General features: G+C 35.7%; 1 protein-coding gene across 13 annotated transcripts in view; it reads right to left on the reverse strand.

Annotated features, from left to right (window-relative positions):
- Nucleotides 1-16,671: 16,671 nt before the first annotated feature.
- LOC128855676 (mucin-2) overlaps nucleotides 16,672-21,191 on the reverse strand; it is a 261,729-nt gene continuing 257,209 nt past the window's right edge. For all 13 annotated transcript variants that reach the window (XM_054090774.1, XM_054090773.1, XM_054090785.1 and 10 more), the window contains one exon: nucleotides 16,672-21,128. In XM_054090774.1, the coding sequence (XP_053946749.1) occupies nucleotides 21,074-21,128 (55 nt within the window). In that variant the 3' untranslated portion in view covers nucleotides 16,672-21,073. The remainder of the gene's footprint in view (nucleotides 21,129-21,191) is intronic.

The raw sequence follows: 21,191 nt of genomic DNA on the forward strand, positions 1-21,191 counted from the left end.
TTTTTATTTTCCTTTGGTAGGTATGGGCTGAAATACGTAGAGGAACTGAAATACATGTTTTCTTCGAATGACGAATAATTGAATAAAGAAAATTTATAACAAAAATAAAACAGAAACTGTGGCGTAAAGGTTTCTATTTATTACTTTTTAGATTTTTCTATAATATTCTCAAAATTTCATTTCTTATGTTTTCTACTTCTCCGTTATTTGACTCCACTTCAATATCTTCAGCATCATCGTACACAGTGGGTTGAGCAAGTCCTAGCATACTTTCATTACCAATACTCAATTGGTGCGATCCCTGAGCACAAAATCGCAGAACTGTGGCTAGCTTTAACATATTTGGAATAGATTTGGCTCGGAAATTACTCAATGGAAGCCATTTCTAGGGAGTTGGATGCGCCCCTCAACTGTTTTCTACTTCTAGCTAGTTCACTAATCTTTCATCATAGGATGAATCGTCGAACCACAACTCCGTTGTACTCATTTTCACAAAAAATACTTTTTTTAACTTTTAAAAATGTTGTTAGCAAAGAATTTCAACACAATCGGTTTTTCTTTTATTTTGATTTGCTGTATCAGCTGAGAAAAATTATATATTGTAAATGCGTCGAGCGATCGAAATTCACAATAGTCCTATTCTTCAACGAATGAGCACCATAATACCAAATGAAAATTCGTTCGATCAGCACTTTCGACTACAGTCGAAGATCGAATGTTGCTCATAATAAGGGCCATTGTGTACATAAACTATTTCGTTCATGCAATGCGTAGATGAACCCAGCAAGAAAAGTTCCGGTCACGTTACCGATCACGTAACCGGCACGCGTGACCGTTAAACAGTCACTAACCACACCTCTTTACAATCACGTTGTTAAGAGCGTTGGGAAAATCGTGCCAAAAACTTTGTGTACGTGTGATTTTCTATCCCTTTCATACATATGGATTCGTTTCAGTGCCAATTTCATATAAACGTAGCGACGAACAAAATAACTTTTAGGCCAGCGCCGACAGCATAGCGCGATAGCCCAGCGGTTAGCAATGTGGGCTTCCGATCCAAAATCCTTGGTTCGAATTACAAAAAAAAATTTTTTTTTTATACATTTATTTTATTTTGTTTTATGATATGTTTATGAGGAGATTTTTTTCATGGCAGAAATACACTCGGTGTTTTGCCATTGCCTGCTGATGGGCGACCGCTATTAGAAAAATGTTTTTTATTAATTTTGCTTTCACCGAGATTCGAACTGACGTTTTCTCTGTGAATTCTGAATAGTACTCACGCACCAACCCATTCGGCTACGGCGTTTGTTTACTTTGACTGATGCAAAAATGAGGAAAAATATATGAATAAAGTTTGCTTACTGCTTACACATTTTCCAAAGGTGACGGAGAATAAAAAAAAAGTCGATTGTGTTAGAGTTTCGGTCACGCCCCAGCAAAACCTGCGAGCATATGTGTTTGTAACATATAAAAAACTGTAATTGTGTTAGAGTTTCGGTCACGCAGGTTTTGCTGGAAAGGAAGGATAGTGTAGATGTAGTGGTGTAGCTGCACCGGCAGAAAGCTTTTAACTTAGGTAGGGCTTGCACTACAAACTGCTCAATAGTTTGGCGTATGGCACAGTTCAACCTTCGTATTCGATCAATAATTGTTTCAGTTGTTAGTCCAGCCGACTTGAAAAATGTATGTAGTTTCAAGAAAAAACATGTTTTAAGTGTTCGCTTCACTCATTTTGGACCATTGTACAAAATTCCAAGTAAAACACTCTTCTTTTTACTATTTTTTGACAGGACCCCTTAGTGTGAGTTTGACAGGCAGTTAAGTGCGGGATGGTGTAAGTGCTTGGTCATTTTGTTTGAATGCATTGCCGGGGTTACTTTGCCAAATAAGAATTTTATGGTAACATTAAGAACAACAGAATTTTGACTAAACACAAAAACAAAAAAAATAAATAAAAAAAAATAGTAGCTTTGACTTGGAAAATTTGCAATAATAAATATTTTTAATAGATTTCTTAGCTATAATAATGTTTCCTATTGAGAAATTTCCAAATTTGTACGACATTTTTAAACCTTCTATGCAATTTTAATATATTTAAAGCAACCATGTTACAGAAAAGAGCATTTTAATCAGATGTTTTCAGCTGTGGACATTTTTAGATGAGAAAGTTTTTTCTTGTGGATTTGTACAATGCTTTGGCTCGCGAGAAACTGCGCCATCATCCAAAAGAAAAGTATTTAGACCTTTTTTCCGCCTAATTCCTTTGAGCCGAATGGGTTCGCAATCCCGAGCACGGAACACCAATTGGTAGAAAAAAGTATTTGCTAACACCGGTCGCTCCTCCTTGTGTATTTCTAATATGAAAAAGCTCCTCATAAAAAACCATCTGCCGCTCGGAGTCCGCTTAAAATAATCGATATCCATTTACGAATACTCCCTTCCAAATGTTGGCCGCAACTGCGTCGTAATTCGGAAATCCGAAAACATAAATTTTGAATGGCTCGTTGACTTCGGTCGGTATCTCGTGAATAACTTTAGTAATGGTGGCTTCCAATGCCTCATTAGAAGCTGGTTGATCGTCAAAACATTTAGACACACCTCCACAAATAAAAGCCTAAAGGTGTGATATCACACGATATTGGTGGCCAATTCACTGGTCCGAGACGAGAGGCAAAATGCTCACCGAAATGACGACGTAGTAAATCCATTGTTGCATGCAAATATTGCATCAAAAAGTCCTTTATCATGGCGTGATAGCGCCAGCCTCGTGTTTAAAGAAATATGGGCCGATGATTCCCCCAGCCTATAAGCTGCTGTTTTCATAGCTGGTTGTTTTCAATGGATGTAATGGCCATATCAATGGAACCAAATGTTGTGGATATCACGGGCTTCAATTTCTGTTACATAGGCGCCAGGCTCGTCTTTGAAGAAATATGGGGCGATGATTCCTCCAGCCCATAGGCTGCTGTTTTCGTAGCCGTTTGTTTTAAATTGTTGTCGAGTGGCTTCGGGTTGCTCTTCAGCCCAAATGGCAATTTTGCTGAATGACGTAGCTATTAAGCCAAAAGTGAACCTCATCGGTAAACACCATGAGTTGGCCTGAGCGCGCTTTGAACACACAGTAAAAATTTTAGTTTAATGTTAATACCAATTTGGTGTTTGTATATAACAATTCCAGAAAGTATAAGATTAAAACCATTCCGGTTTCAGAAAAGAGAGAGAGAAGTTAATTAAAATATTCTCTTTAAAAATCCAAGAATGAGACTAAATTATATACTTTTAAAGGTTTAAAAATAAAGCTGAAATGGTTTTGACTTTATCCGAGAATTGAAATAAATTTAATAAGAATTAGAATTAAAGTTAATCCAAAATTGAATTGAATGTAGAACTTTCTTGGAATTGAAAGTAAACCCTTGAATGATATTTTAATTCCAAAAAGGAATTGAATCCAAACCAAAATTGTAGTAGATTTAGTACATTGTTGACGAATCCTCAAAACAAAAAAGAAAATAAATTTTTTAAATAAAAACTTACGTTTTATTTAAAATGACATAAATTTATATACATAAGTTATTATTTCACTTACATATTTAAATTTTATTCTATAATTTCACATGGCATTAATAAAAATCTATAAAGTACACTTCAAATGGTCTTACATTTTTAAGGCTATTAAATTTAATTAGTTCTGAAAGATCTGTTGAAATAATTTCATAACACTGCAAAATGGAATTAAATTCCTTAGTGACAAACAAAACGGTATATTAAATACGTAAAATGCTTTAAAATACAAGTCAAAAACTTGCCTAAATTTATAATGCTCGGGAACTGCTATCTTCTTACCATCAATTGTTATAAAATATTGGCAAATTGTGGCTTTGTCCTGTCCAACTGCAACGATTGTGGGCTGACCAGACGTTATTTTATATTCTTCTAATGGTGTGTTAAGCTGTAAAAACAAATTTTTTTATTTATGCCCATTAAGAACAAAAAATTTTTTTTGTTCGCGTCCACTGGCAGTGGATGGCAGCAACTTTAAGAAAATCAAATAAGGTAATACTTCAGACGTCCATTCTGTACAGTTTCCCAAATTAGAACCGCCACTCGCAGCAATAAAAATTTGTTCCACACTGCTTTCATATTTCCCACAGTTCTCTAAAAACCTATTTGAAATAGCCTCCCTATACCGAAGATTAAAATCAAAATCAATCTAGAACAAATTATTATTACTATTTAAATGTAGGTGATATAATTGTTTATGTATTACCAGTGACGATTCATATACAAATATTGGGAAATTTTCCAAAACATTGCACGCAGTTGCGATAAATTTTTGCCTCGATTTTAACGTTTCTCGCAATTTCTGCTGCACCAGATTAAGTTCGTCTTTAACTATGCAGTTTTGAAAAAAACGAAGATCTTCTTCAGAAATTACCTCGCTATCATCGCTTTCCTTATTGACCTCGGACAGTTTACGTTTTTTGGAACTACAGCCACCGAGTTTTGTAAGTTTAGTGTTTATGTTTTTTAGTTTTGCAACTAAATAACCTGAATTGTTCTCTGGATTAAAGAACAAATCCTAAAATGATTTGGAGTTTAATTAAAATCAGATGGTATTTTTACGTATTAGCACAATGTTACGCATACTTACAATTTCTCCAAACTTGCTATTGGTAATCTTATAAGCAGGAAAAATACGTATTATTGACTCGGCTAGTGCAATTTTTTCCTCACGCTTGGGGTGATTTTCACAACGCTGGCGTAAAAAGTTCGTAGACTCACGCACTAAGGTACGTCGGGAACTATCACTCAAAGTGTTAGTGTGTTTGTATTCCTCAAAAATACTAGAGAAATCTCCACTTCTGATGTAGTTCTCCAGATCCTGTTGAATTTTTTAACACTAAAATGTCTCTTACACTTTATTTGCTACTTACCTTATGATTTAAGCTTGATGCTTCTTTCCTTGGCGAATTTTCGTATATTTCCAATAAAAAACAGCTACAGCCTTTATATTGGCGAATAATATCTTGAAAATCATCAAAAAAAAAAAAATTCAGCTCCGTTGCGGTCTCTAAATGCTAGTGCATACTCAGTATTAATATTTAATTGTTGTACAACTGCCAAAAAACACCATTAAATTTTATAAAATCTCAACAATTGTTTCGATTACTTACTTGATGCAATTGTTTTATCCACCGAGAACTCCTCACTTTCAGGATTGATTATTTTAAGGAAATGCACTTCCGCGTGGTATTTCACTTTTAAAAACTTGCTTCTAGAATAGTAGAAAAAATGACACTGAGAGTGAGAGAGTGACAGAGAGTGAGAGAATTTTTTAATACTTTCTTGGTTTTACTTTAAATCATATAATACTAAAGTTCAGAGTACATTAAAATTAATTGAGAGTGAGAAAATTGTTTAATACTTTTTTGGTTTTACTTTTAAATAAATAAATTTTAAATTGAATATAATTGAAACTTAAACTGAAACCAAAATAGCTTGAAACATTAAAGAGAGCATTTTAATGTTTTTTCGGTCTTACGTTAAATCTAATAGGTATTAAATTTCAAAAACGCAACGCTCAGCACCAATTAAAGTTTTGTTTTAAACCCATTTTGGATTTAAAATAATTGCAAGAATATTTCATCGTCTTAAAATAAAACTTTTTAGTATTAAAAATCAAATTTAATTCCAAAATTGTATAAATTCAATAGCAACTGGTATTAAATATAAACCATCATTTTTTACTGTGCACTTTTCACAGAGCGTCGATTTTCGTAATGCAATTGCACGATTTGTAAACGTTGTTGGAGGCGTAAATCTTTCCATAATGAAATGTCAATGAATGATAGCCAAGCCGCGATCAAGTCTCTGACGACGTTATGGTGTATATGCAAAGTAGTCAACTCCTGTAAAGAGATCCAATCTCTTGGGTGTGCAGGTAACATTTTTATGTTTTGGATTCCAGGACATTAGAACATAGAGGGCAATGAAAGTGCTGATGAGCTTGCGAGGAAAGGCACTGAATTGGTCTCACAGCTCACCTACCCAGACATCGGCATTCCCTTAAAGGGGAATTTTAAAACTTATTTCTCAGGAAAGCGTAGAAAAGATGAAGCTCCATTTATGTGCTATTTCGAAAACCCTTTGGCCCAAGTACAACACACGGAGGACTCAGAAAGTCTTGGAGACACCAGGACATTCAATTTCCAAACACGCGGAAAAGCTAGATTTGCTATTTAACGCCCATTGCAGAAGCTGTGGGGACTTTTCTAAGAAGAAGACTGTTGTGCACTGCCTCTGTAAGTGTCCGGGCTTAGCAGCTAGACGATTAAAATCACTGCATCATCCTTTCTTTGAGAGCCTGGGGTAGTGTGCCAACCTAGATCCCATCAATCTTCTCCATTACTCAACTGCTTTGGCTGGCTGGCTGTAGATATCTGCCTGTTAGAGGTCTCGTAATAGTATAAAAACGGCGCTTTAGTGCTACTTGGGGAGTGCCAGAGTGGTATATCAATCATTTCAGCTACTTACCTGAGTACGTTCATTGGTATAAGAACTTTCGAATTATATATAGGGTGGGCCATGTAAAATTTGCTGTTTGAATCGGCTATAAAGAAAAACGAATCAATATTTTTTCAAACTTTTTTTTTTTATTTTGAAGATTGAACATTGTCATTTATGAATAAAAAAATTCGATCAACCCAATTTTTAAGCACATTTTCGATTGTTTGGGCTCCAATTTCATGAATGGCAACTTCGATTTCGTGTTTTAAAGCATCAATCGTCTCTGGATGGTTCGCATAGCATTTGTCCTTAACGGCTCCCCACAAAAAATAATCCAACGGGCTTAAATCACAGCTCCGAGGCGGCCAATTGATATCGGAATTCAAACACGGTAGCCAAAAGTTCGAGTGTAACTTTGGCAGTGTGACAAGTTGCACCGTCCTGTTGAAACCAAATGTCGTCCATGTCATCCTCTTCAATTTTTGGAAACAAAAACTCTCGCCATTTACTGTAACCGCGGAAGAAGAAGACTCACCACTTTGGAAATAGGTTTTCAATATTTCCCAATTTTGTTCAAGCGTATAGCGTCCCATTTCGCAAATGTCAAACCTTTAAGTAAATTATGAACACATCTGACATGTCATTTGTGCTACAATTCTCAAAAAAATAGGTGGTTCAAAAAGCAAACGCTATATGAACCATTCCGTTATTTTTTTTTTTCGTTTTGGTTTTGGTTTTGTTTTTTGTATTGATTTTATTTTTTTAATTTTGAGTTTTAATATAATTAGTTTATTAGTTTTCTGTTTTATTTATTTTTATTGTTTTTGTTATGTTTTATTATTTATTTTTTGCTTTTTAATTTTTTGTTTTTTTTTTTTTTTTGTTTTCAGTTTTTTTTTGGTTGGTTGGTTGCTTTAAGTTCGACCCCGCATCGGAGTGCCACATAGACCACAAGTTGGGTCCGTTGTGTGGCCCTAGAGCTCATTATATTATATGATTTCCCCACCTAACCGAGATTTTTATTATAGATTTTGGTCCAAAATATTGATTCGTTTCGAGAATTTAATGAGAGATTCGATTTTCAAGTCCGAGAGTACAGAAAGATTGTCAATTGTTGGAGTGCCTAGAAGAGCGAGTCGACTTCTGGCTAGGCCCGGACAACTGCACAGCAAATGCCTGCTCGATACTTCCTCATATTCCTCCTCACAGTATCTGCACAGGTCGTTTTGAGGAACCTCGAGCCGACGTGCGTGAGTGCCGAAAAGGTAGTGGCCGGTGATAAGAGATATTATATGCCTTAGTTCATGTTTCGAAAGACTTATAAGGGTTTTTGTCTGTTTCAGATTGTAGGATGGCCAGATTCGTCTGGTCGTAACGCAAGTAGTTTTCACTCGCCACCTCCGTAGGACTATGAATAAGTTCGTGCGGTTTTTTTTCGAAATTTGAAACTTTATTGACGTAAAATGGTTACAAATTTAATATATATATATACTTTTTCCCATCTTTCTGGCAATTCACGGATTCCCTTTGTGAAAAATTCGGTCGGTTTTGCCGCAATCCACGAATCGATCCATTTTTTGACTTCATCGTAATTACGGAAGTGCTGGTCAGCCAGGCCATGTTGCATCGATCGGAAGAGATAGTAATCGGATGGCGCAAGGTCTGGACTATACGGCGGGTGGGGTAGGACATCCCATTTGAGCGTTTCTAAGTATGTTTTGACCACTTGTGCAACATGTGGCCGAGCATTGTCATGTTGCAAAATAACTTTGTCGTGTCTATCGGCGTATTGCGGCCGTTTTTCTCGCAGTGCTCGGCTCAAACGCATCAATTGTCGTCGGTAGACATCCCCCGTAATCGTTTCATTCGGTTTCAGTAGCTCATAATACACAACACCCAGCTGGTCCCACCAGATACACAGCATAACCTTCAGGCCATGAATATTCTGCGCCGACGTCGATGTTGAAGCATGGCCAGGGTATCCATACGTTGCCCGACGTTTTGGATTGTCGTAATGACCCACTTTTCATCGCCAGTCACAATTCGATGCAAAAACCCTTTCTTTTGTGCCGTTGAAGCAGTTGTTCGCATGCCATAAAACGGCGTTCAACGTCTCTTGGCTTCAATTCATACGGCACCCAATGGCCTACCTTTCGGATCATTCCCATGGCTTTTAAACGTTTGGAAATGGTTGATTGATCAACTCCCAAAGTTTTTGCAACCTCTTCTTGCGTTTGAGCCGGATCTTGATCGAGCAATTCCTCCAATTCGGTATCCATGAACTTTGGCGGCGCACCCTCGCGTTCTTCGTCTTCCAAGCCAAAATCACCACTTTTAAAGCGTGCAAACCACTTCTGGCACGTTCGCTCAGATAGAGCATGCTCACCATAAACTTCCACCAAGATACGATGACTTTCGGCTGCTTTTTTCTTCATATTAAAATAATGAAGAAGAATTCCCCGCAAAAACACATTATTTGGCACGAAATTCGACATTTTCAAGTGTGGTAAAAATATTGTTGTTTACGCTTCAAATAAAAAACTTATACTGACGTTTGTGCCTTACGACAGTAGCTCTCCAATGAATGTTTGGAAATGTGGATCGATGGAATAATAATCAAGTTACGCCATCTGTTGTAAAACCGCACGAACTTATTCATAGTCCTATATAATTTTTGTGTTTATTATTTTTTATGTGCTTTTGCTTTTGGTTCTCGTTTTTTGTTTTCTTTTTTGGTTTTTTATTTTATTTACTTATTCTTCTTTTTGTTTGTTGTTTTTTTGGTATTTTTTATTGTTTTTGCTTTGTTTTATTATTTTCTTTTAGTTTTTATTTATTTTTTTTTTATTTTAATTTATTTAAATTTTTTTTTCGTTTTGTTTTTTTTTTGTTTTGGTTTTTTCTTTATTTTATTTGTGTTCTTTTATTAATTTCTTGGTTTTATTGTTTTTGCTTTGCTTTTTTGTTTTTTTTTTTTTTGATTTACCGTTTTTTTTTTTTTGGTGTTTTTTTTCACCTACCTACCTACCTTCGACCGTTCATAGGTATGCGAATTTCCGAATTATAATTTTTTTTTTGGTTTTCTCTTTCTATTTTTTATTTTATTTGTTTATTTTTTTTTTAGTTCTCGGTTTTTTGCTTATTTTTTTATATTTTTGGGTTTGTTTTATTATTTTGTTTTTTATTTCTTCTTCTTCTTCTTATTTATTTTTAATTTTTTTCTTTTTTTTTTGGTTTTTTGTTTCTTTATTTATTTTTTAATTGTGTTTTTTATAAATTTTTTGTTTTTATTGTTTTTTATGTTTTATTATTTATTTTTTGCTTTTTCTTGTTTTGTTCTTTTTTGTGTTATTTGTTGTTTTGTTTTTTTGCTTTTCCCTTGCCTTTTTTGTAATTATTTTGTTTGTTTTTTCTTTTGCCTGTTTTTAGTTTTTGTTTTGTTCCTTTAATATTGTTTTTGTTTTGTGCGTTCTACTTCACCTACCGACCTACCTACCCAGAGGTATCCTTTAGGAGCGGTTCCATTGTAATTCGGAAAAAAATCTCAAGCCATTCAAGTAAAAGTAACAAAAATGTATTTAGTACTAAATAATTGCTGTATGTATTTCCACAATTGAAAACAAAAACGCAACAGATCTATGCATGTGGGTATATGGGTGGAAATCTAAGCAAAACATTTTTACATACTTTAGTATACTTTTTGCCAAGTAGTTTCTTGTTGCTACATGCGAGTATGTGGACATACATACATACATACATACATACATAAATTGCTATTAATTTCAAAAGTATTGTTTGTTCACACTTTTGAACTGTTTACTATTTTAATTTGTATTGCTCAACTTGTTTTTGCATTTGTTTATTTTAAATAAATTCTTTCATTCTCAGTTTTTCATTTTTCCATTTCGCATTCACGCTTTTCTTATAAATTTTTCGCTACTTTCTGAAAAAAGTACAATGCGCAAGGTAACGTTATTTCAAAATTATGTACTAAAATGCAAATATTCCTAAAAAAAAAACTAAAAAACGGATACATTTTTTTTTTTCATAGTAATAATAGTAATAACTGTGCGAAATTAAATACAGTAAATGTGAGTAGTCAAATTAATATGCATCGGCATATTTTACTCTGTTGGGCTTGGCAACTTTGCTGCTGCATATAAACGATTTCTAGTCAACATTTCTAGACACAACTTCACGCACCTATTGATGAATTTATTATTATTTTTAATTATTACGTTTTGTTCTTGTTTTTAATTATATTAAATTACCTATTTCTCTACTCTGCTTGCTTTGCTAATTCTAAATGTGGCTGCACGTTCACATTTTTTTATAATATTTTCATTTGATTTTCGGCGTGCATGCCGTTCTACATTCGTGTGCACATACATACATACATATCTATGCATGTACGTGCTAGTATGCACTCATGTGCCAATTATGTAATTTTCCATACAATTCCATTGTTAAAGTCTATCAGCCTGTTTTTTATGCATTCGTTTCGAAAATTCGCTTTGCGTATTCGCTGTTTCTAAAATGGTGGTTCCCACAATAACCAAGTCTTACAGTTGCTGCAGTATGAACGGTTGTACATTTGTATGTATGCGCGACCATCACTAAACATTTTACGAGTAGCTACGAGTGTTTACATTCAATAACATTAACATTTCTAAGATTTAACAATTTTCTAGTTTCCAACTTCGTATTTGCTTTGTTATGCATTTTTTAAGATTTTTATTTATTATAGTTTTGATTTTATTTTTAAATTATTTTTTAATGAATATTTTTTTATTTTTTAATTAATTAATTTTATTTGTTTTAGTTTGGTTTTATTTTTAAATTATTTTTTAATGAATATTTTTTTAGTTTTTAATTAATTATTTTTATTTATTTTAATTATTTTTAAATTAGTATTTTTTTTAGTTTTTTAATATTTTTTAATAAATGTTTTTCTTTATTTTTATATTTTTTAGTTCTTTTTAATTAAATTTTTTTATTTTTTAATTAATTTTTTTTTTTGTTTCTTAATTATTATTTTTTTATTTCTTAATTAATGTTTTTTATTTATTTTAATTATGTTTGGTTGGTTGTTATGTTATATTTTAATTAATATTTTTTTTATTTTTAAATTTTTTAATTAATTTTTTTAATTTTTTTAAATTATTTTTTAATTAATATTTTTTTCTATTATTTTTTAATAAATATTTTACTTTATTTTTATATTTTTTAATTTAATTTGTAATTTATATTTTTTTATTTTTTAATATTTTAATTCACTTTTTTAGTTTTTTTTAATTTTTTTAAATTATTTTTTAATTAATAGTTTTTTCTATTATTTTTTAATAAATATTTTACTTTATTTTAATATTTTTTAATTTAATTTGTAATTTATATATTTTTTATTTTTTAATTAATATTTTTTTTATTTTTTAATTTTTTAATTCACTTTTTTAGTTTTTTTAAATTTTTTTTAATTATTTTTTAATTTATATTTTATTTTTAATAAATGTTTTTTTTTAATTTTTAAATTTTTTAATTCATTTTTTTAGTTTTTTTTTAATTTTTTTTTAATTTATATTTTTTCTATTTTTTAATATAATTTGTTTATATTATTGTTTTTAATTAACATGTTTTCGTATTCAATCTAAAATCAGTTCTTTACGAAAGTCGCTACAACTTAAATTCATGCATCTGGGTATACATACATACATACATACATTTGTATGCATATGTAGATATCAGATATAGTAGTTCACATACAGTTGGCCAAGAATGAGTTTACTCATTGAAAATGAACGCAGAGCTTCAACTTTCGTATCCAAATATTTTATACTTCCACTTTATAAAACGTTTTTTTGTAAAAAATATAATAATATGCCGCATTTTAAGTTAATTCAATAAAATAAAATCGAAAACTCATTAGAAAATAAACAAAAAATACAGCAAAAACAAGAGTCTCTCAATTTTTGTTTTGGTTAGGCGCCAAATAACTCTTTTCTCGGCCAAAACCGCTTAACCGATTGATCTGAAATTTTATCATTTCATCAGTTATTCCACACATCAGCAGTTCTGGCAGGTGCTATTTTCATTTCTTTTCAGCCCTAACTTTCCATACTACAGTCTGATTTCCACCCGAAAAACATACCTGTTTTTTCAAAAGTCCGCCATTTTGTTATTTCTCAAAAAAATTTTCACATTATTACACCTTCCAGAATGACAAGCCTACAGAATAATAATCAGGTTAACTTTTTCGTTTCAGATGTCTTGAAGAGCCAAAATAGTGTTGACAAACCACCTATCTGTTTTTAAGACGCTTACGATGGTGCCACACTTCTACAACAAAAAATATGTAACACAAAAAAAATTGTTTTTGTACACTATTTGATGTCAATAATAACATACTATAAAATCAAAATGATCGCATTTTATTTTCTTAAAAAAAAACATTCCTAAAAAATATCTATAAAAAGTGAGTATTTGATCAGACAACTACCTTAAGCGGCTTGCGCGCCAATCAAGAAGAAGAAGAAAAAGAAGAATAACTCCTTTAACAAATAATAACAAGTGCTGCTATATGCAAGGTTTTAAATAATGATTTAGACCTTATGACATAATTAATACTTAACACATGGACTGGACGAACCTGCGTTTACTCCGAATTCCCAATGGTAGTCACGCACCAACCAACTCGGCTACGGTGGCCTAAAAGACAGCTGTTCATTCCAAAATTTCATGATATCCTTTCTATTCATTAGTTCGTGAGTTATTGGGTTGAGAGTGACGCACTTTTGTTGTTTTCAAGCAATGCATCAAAAAGAATTTCGTGTTATTATTTTCTACTGTTTCTTGATCGGAAAAAATACCGCTCATGCGAAGCAATGGCTTGAAAAGTGTTATGGAGACTCCGCTCCATCAGAACCAACAATGAAACGATGGTTTACTGACTTCAAACGTGGTCGTTGAGACACCGATTAACCGATGATGCACAACGCAGTGGACGTCCAAATGAGGCGGTAACATCAGAAAACATCGAAGAGGTCCACAAATGGTTTTGAGTTATCAAAAAATGAAGTTGCGTGAGTTAGCTGGCATCGTAAAGATATCGAAAGAACCTGTCGGCTTTATGTTGCATGAGCATTTGACTATGAGAAAGTTCTGTTCAAAGTGGGTGCCGAGTTTGCTCACTATTGACCAAAAATAAGTCAGTCACAAGTCAATCAAAACAGTGGCAAAACTACATGAATAGAACTTCGAATTGGTCCCACATCGCGTATTCGGCAGACTTGGCTCCTAGTGACTACTCACTGTTCGCAGACCTAAAAACAAAAATGCTCGCCGCTAAGAGATTTCGCTCGAATGGAGAGGTTATCGCTGAAACTGAGGCCCATTTTGAGGCAAAAAATAAATCGTTCTATAAAAGTGGTATTAAAATGTTAGAGCGACGCTGGAATGTTTGCGTTGTACTTGATGGAAATTCCGTTGATGAACAAGGCTAATTTTGAACAAAGACCACGTGACCGGTGACCACCGCTGTGAGTTTGGATATTGAATGCCGATTTGGAATTGAATGATCCCCAGCACTTGAAGCGTCTAGCATCTATCGTGGTCCACGTGTTTTTGAGATAGCGCACAATAAAATAGAACTTTCCATTTGTCTTGCTTTTTTGTTTTTGAAAAAACATTGTGCAGCTCCGTTTAACAACGGTCGAGAGGATGCCAATGAGTTGGGAACAACAGAATCCGGTTCTGTCAACCCCTTCCTGGCAAGCTCATCGACAATTTCATTTCCCTCTATGTTCCTATGTCCTGGAACCCAGATAAGCGAAATGTTTTGTTGCACTTTCGAAACGTTTGATCTCCTCCTCACAGGAATTGACCAGAAGAGAGCAGCAACATGACGACGACAGGGCCTTGAGCGCAGCTGTACTATCGAAAAAGATATTTATGTGTCCCTCCAATCAGCGAACTCTAAGCATTTTGCATGCTCGCAGGATCGGGAAGACCTCTGCCTGGAAAACACTACTAGTTTTTGGCAGTTTAAAGGAGACCGACATATTGGCTAATTTAGAGGGAACCAACGCTTTCACTCCAGATTCCATGTAGGATCCACATAAAGCCAATCATCAACTAACAAATGAAATTGTAGAAAAGTGTCTGAAGGGAAAATCATCATTATCTTGGCATTACAGTGCGGGGTGGACCATTGCCTCCTCTACAATACGCCTCCATTCTTCTCGTCAGTCCGATTTCGTTCTATGTGGTGAGATTTTCATCTTTCGTATATCGTCTTCTACGTCTTGCAACTATCGTCTTCTTGGCCGGCCTCTCCTTTTTGCTCCTTCAGGGTTTGCTTCAAAAAGCGGGTTTTCCAATAAGAGGTGTTATTTTGATATTCAAAGAAAAATGCTATTTTTTTATAGAAATGATCGGATGTTTATTTCATTATAAAGAGAAAGTGGCTCACGATAGCCTCACGAATTTCATCTTTGAGGTCTTGAATCGACCCTGGGCTGTTGGCGTAGACTTATGTAATCACCTCTTCGAGAGATAACACGGTCCGAAAACTTTTCCCGTAAAAGATCAATGATTTCGTTGCTTGTGTGGCACGTAGCGCCATCTTGTTGATAATAATCTGTTGTCCAGATCAATAGCATCCAATTCCGGCCATAAAAATCGTTAATCGTCTCTCCTGTTTAGCACCTAACACCTGTTATTGAAAAAGCCTTTACTTTTTTGGTCGTTCTTTCGCCGATCATTCTTAAAACGTGTCCATACTATCGTAATCTTTGGGACTTTCTAAATCGCGTTACATTTCCTCCCGCGATTAAAACACTGAGCTCGGTATACGGTATGTACCGTCTTCTAATCGTATAGGGCCGAATATTGTTCTAAGAATTTTTCTGGAACTGGTCTTATTATAGTATTGTACATCTGGAGTTTTTGTGCCTTTGATATCAATGAAGACTTCATAAGTTTGATATGACCAAAGTATGCTCTGTTAGTTCCCTGAATACAGTCTTATATAGATAAGGGCATATCCTTATTTATGGTGAGTACTACGCCTAAGAATTTAAACTCTTGCATGAACTCAAAAACTTAACTTCCGAATCTGATGTGACTATCATGAGTGCCTCCAATTCAGCGTTTTCGAAGGTTTTTGGTCTTCCTTCACGCGGACGGTCGTCAACATTAAAATCACCGTCTTTCAAGCGACGGAACCAATCTCGGCACGTTGTTTTACTTAAAGCAGTATCTCCATAAACTTTTTGTAGCTCTCGATGCGCTTTAGCCGCCATTTTTTTCGAATGAAAGAGGAAAATCAACACTTCCCGCAAATGACGATTATTCGGCAGAAAATCAGACATTTTCACAAAACCAAAAGTATATGATACCAAAACAAAATCACTAATGTGTCGAAGCAGTTTGTTTACCATATGACTAGGCTTGGTTTATGACGTTTAGGCTATGTTTGAAACGACTAGCGTACACTGTTATTGACAAACAGCGGGAACTTAGTTGCGTACCTAATATATTTTTGAAACCTTTACTAGAGATATTTATTGTATTTATTTCCAATGTGTAAACTCACTCTTGACAAACTGTAGGTATTTACATATAAAAGACGAAATAAAATTGTTGTGCGGATAATACAATAGAAAATCTCCAAATTGCGCGGAACTTGTGTTAAACAAAAGTGTAACAAAGTCTGCGACCACAGCTAAATCGAAAATGAGATTTTGAATTGTGAAATCCATTAGAATGAAAGCCTCACACTGCAGTAAAGTGAAAGCGACAGCATGTGTGCTTTTGCTTGCGAGCTTTCGAAAAGCTCACGTTGAAATTAATGCATGCTTGCTTGGCACTTTTTGCGCGTTGCCAATTTTTTCAGGCTAGTAAACAAATTCATAACTGTAAAGCGCATTTTCTAATATTTAGTAATCGTAACAAATACCTGCGTATTTTTAAATAAAAAAAATCGTATGATTACACTTAAAATATTTACGCTAAGCTCTTTAACATTTCATTACTATTATTTTGAAATATACCAACAAATTTACTTATAAACACTAATAAATAACGGTTATTCACTGAAATGATTATTGAAAAAAAGAAGGCACATTTGTTAATGTTTTATATAAGAAAAAAAGAGATATATATACATTTGGTGTATGTTTTGTAATATCTTCGTAAATCAAAATGTATTATTGTTCATTCAATTCAGTCACTATTAATATCCTACACTTCATATCGAAATAATACATTATTAGGCTATTGAAAAATTGATAGAAATAAAAAAAATATAATCGCTTTCGTTACCACCTCCAACTCCTTTATTAAATGATTCACACCGAAAACGAGAAGCACAAGATAATTGTGAAAGCCGTGACGCCGAAAGCTTAGTTAAATGAAACCACAGAGCTCCCCTTTTTTCTGCAATGTTACATAATTTCGTAAATTTGTACTACCGCTTGGAGTTTTCTCATTTTTTATTTTTTGTTAATTCTCCCGAAAGTCCAAGTGAAACATACTTCCTACTAACATACCCTCCAATGGAACTCGCGAACTTAATAAGCCCATATTATTGCATTTAAAAATCATATTTTGTGGTTTTGAAATTTTCGGCGAAGAAAAACTTCTGAGGTACTATTATTTTTAAAGGATAGTTTATGTCCCCACAGCACGCCACCACTTCTACTATTATTATAATTGGACCATAATGCACTGTGACCTCTAACGTGGCTAATGTAGCTTGATAGCAAGCCCAAAATTGGAGGCATCAGCTGACTTTTAGTACCTACTCAGATTTTTCTTTTCATAATTTTAATGGAACGCGGCCATCAGTAACGACGCGCTGTGAAGATCAACGAATGAGGAGCCCATCCTAAGGCAAATCAAACGCAGAGAGTGGCGATGGATAGGTCACACGCTTAGAAAAGCCCCAGATAGCATCATGAGAATGGCGTTGGACTAGAAATCGCAAGGGAGCGGAGGTCGCGTTCGGCCAAGGATCACTTGGTGAAGGTCGATGTTGCGCGAACTAGTAGATGCTGACATCTCATGGGACTGCGCAAACACAATAGCCTAGAACCGTGTACGATGGACGAGTCTTGTCGAGGCCCTATGCTCCTGAGCGGAGTTAACAAGGATATAAAAAAATTGAACGCGGGCCCCGTATCCGCATGGGTTGGTGAGTCACTATCATGCGAGGTTGGGTAGGTTCGAGTCGACGTGCTTGAAACATCAAATGCTAGAACAATTTTTCCTAATACCGATCACCCCTCAGCAGGCAATGGCAAACCTCCGCGTGTTTAGTGCAATGAAAAAGTTCCTCATAAAATACTACCTGCCGTTCGGAGTCGGCTTAAAACTGTAGGTCTCGCCATTTGTGTGGAACAACATCAAGACGCACACCACAAATAGGAGGAGGAGCTTGGCCAAATACCTAACAGCAGTGTACGCGCCAATTATTTATTTATTTTTTAAGAGATTTAGAGTCGCGCCAGCCACTTGTGCGAACCTTCGTCTTGCGAAATTTCTTAAATTTCCATCAATCAGTTCACAAAAAACGGCAGATATTTGTTTCAACTGATTCTAGTTTCCTGAAATGATAACGCAGACGACAATGTCCCGTGCAATATTCGGTGAAAGTTTGTAAGCTCACTCTATCCAAGCTTAAAAATCTATTTGATGCTCTTCTGGAGGGAAGGATAAACTCTTCAGCCTGCCTTTGTCTTAGACTCTCCATCCAAGGTTTGCGTGAGTTCCCTGTCTTCCCATTCTTTAATAAATTCCTTTATGTGGGCTTTGGTGAGCCCGCAAAATGGTTCTGATCTATTGAATTTTCAGATGACGTCTAATTTCGCTAGGCAGTAAGCCTGTGCGTGGCCGTTATAACTTTCATGTCCTGGTGCCCAGCCCAACAAAACGGTGTTCTATGCTCTCAGGCTATCGAGGACAATGCAGCATACCTCAACAAGTTCGAAAGATGAGAGACTGCAGTGCACATAAAGCTGTCCTCAACAGGAGGTGGACTGTCTACGAGCTGACGCCAAATCACAGACGTTCGAGTCAAACGGTCCGATGTTTCTGTTTTGCTGCAGACGCTAAAGAAACTACCCATAGCGTATAACCTCCATACGCACATGTGAGAGGAACCTGAGAGCATGTCCCACCTACCACTGGTATGACGGCACAGAGACATTAGAAGACGAACCTATAGCATGAAGCTGGCTACAAATATGGTGGACCCAGATGTGCGTGAATAGTAATGATCGCCGTTCTGGGCCATCACAAAGTAATGCGTAAAGTACTTCCGGTAAGGAAGTCTCCCCCAAAAAAACAAAAGCTGCCTGATTACAAAGTTCCATAATAGGTTTTTATGCCCGCAGTTGGGTATGAGCACTGCTCTCTCTGAGGGACAGTTGCGCTATTGAGTGGTCTATAGAAAATTCGCAGAAGAAATGTTAATAATAAGCATTTCTTACAAGAATTAGCTGCATTCCTCAACTTTCAATTTACCACTTGATAGATTAGCAAAGAGTTTAAATCTTTTAAGGTCGCACTCACCCCCAGCAAGCACTTCGCTACGCCTGGGGTTAACCCTTACTGTAGACCAGTAAATGCCTTTTCGTCTCATCCCCAAGCTGTTATTTAGTCACGCGTTATCTTCACCACCAGGGCAAGGGTTGTAGTCACCACGTTTTCTGTAGCCAATCTATCAGCCTCTTTCTTTCCTCTTCCTCTTGCTAAATGTTATTTCCTACTGCCAGTAAGTGTAGTGTTTCAATGCACACAAGTGACAGTTTCAACTCAAAATGTGATAGAGTATTGACTGCAGCCTGACTGTCGCTTAGGATAGTCTACCGTCTTAGAGCCATCGTTACAGCAATGTATGGTGTCTTGCAGCCTGATTATCATTTACAAGACCACGCTTTGCGAGTAATTTTATATTTTTTACCGACTTTATCCCGCGTAGATGCCTTTAAAGAGTGGAGGTACTCCCGTTTGACTTGCTTGTGAGCTCGGGCCTGAATGCTTGCTCAAACTGGGCAGTCTTTCTGATACCATCTCTGGAGAGTCGAGCTAACGGCAGCTGCCTGCTTATTTCCTCAATGTTGCGTGAGGATATCACCTCTCATATTTCAAACTTTCCCTAACTAAATTCAGAGGGGTTCATTTGGCTGAATGTTCTAAAATTATACGTAGCTGCAAATTCCCTCTATCACAGGCGTGAGCCGTGTCCGAACAAGTCACTGAAGCGTGGTTAGTGTGTGCCGCATGGCCAATAGAGTAGTTCTACCCAGTACCCCAGCCACCTCTCTACAGGTTGCTTGAGGTGTCACACTATACAAGTACACTGTGCCTGTTGCAACACTTTTCTGCGCCAAACATTTGCAAGTCATCAGCGCCTTTGCCTATTTGGATGCGATTGCGTAGATAGGGCAGTTTCCATAAAAGCTTGAAGACTTGGATGGGACCCAATACTACACACCCGGAGCGACTTCAACCCCATTCAGAGGTTAAGATAGTATCCACTTTACGGAATAGCGCTTGGAGAGTGTAGTGCTCTCGGAATACCTTTCATTGTGGGAAATTGGTAATTTAAGCTGTTTAAACGTTATGAGACAGTGTACAGCAAAATACCTGTCCGACTTAGCAACGTAATTGTCTGATACAGCCTCGTCAGGCGTTTCTCTTGCTCCTGAGTCTAAAACTACCACTTCGCACGAGGCCAATTTGAGTCGATTCAGTCGATAAATCAATTGGATGTCAACCAAGACAATTTTCTAAGCTCCGCTTTCTCCAATCTAGCGTAATAGTTGGGGCTTATCACTAAGTAAAATTGTCCCATTCTCCTCAAGACACTCGAACTGTGCTATGCTAACGGATCGACTCGAATTCATATGCTCATAGAATGACAGCGGCGCCGGTTGGCACAAGAAAGAAGCGACTGGCGCGCTTTGTTAAACTCGGCCTAAATCGCGTAAGCGGTTATCGCGCCAATCAAGAAGAAGGAGAATCTTAACAGGGCGGTATGGTCGGGAAGTTATTAACGCACAACAAAACAGGACCCTTTTGAGGAATCACTTTCTAGTGACTATAACCTCACTTTGTTGTTTTCTTCCGTTTACCGGTTAAGTGACTGCCTTCATGCTTCAACTATTCACTCAGCACCGCAGTGATGACGTCACAACTGTTTTTCTATTCTTTTTCATAAGTCAGCTATGACACTAGAGCCGCCTGCACTCTTCGACTTTTTCTGTTTTTTGCTTTTGCGCCTCTTCTATTTTTGTGCGTGCCTTTATGCTTAGCTCAACGGTGGGAATCATACGGTTTCAGAGGTGTGCGACAACTAAATGTTTTTTTTTTTCTTCTCTTAAATAAATAGCTATTTGTCGTAGTACAATTAAAACTTATTCCTAATTCGTGTTGTGCATTCCTGCAATTTCTTGTCACCACTGGCTCTTGAGGACGCCGATGACGAGGCGGTATGCGTACTGCTGCTGCGATTCCGTTTCGAGTAATAGCAGAAGATACAGAAACCATTCTGCGGTGTTGTACATCAAATGTTTGTGGGGCTGCGCGATGCCGACGATGTACGATAGCGAGAATTCGACCTATAAATTGAAAATAAATTTATATTAAAATCAGACAATAATTTCCTTGCCTAGAGGAGCTCT

The sequence above is a fragment of the Anastrepha ludens genome, chromosome 2 (genome assembly GCF_028408465.1).
Source record: "Anastrepha ludens isolate Willacy chromosome 2, idAnaLude1.1, whole genome shotgun sequence".
Lineage (NCBI taxonomy): Eukaryota > Metazoa > Arthropoda > Insecta > Diptera > Tephritidae > Anastrepha > Anastrepha ludens.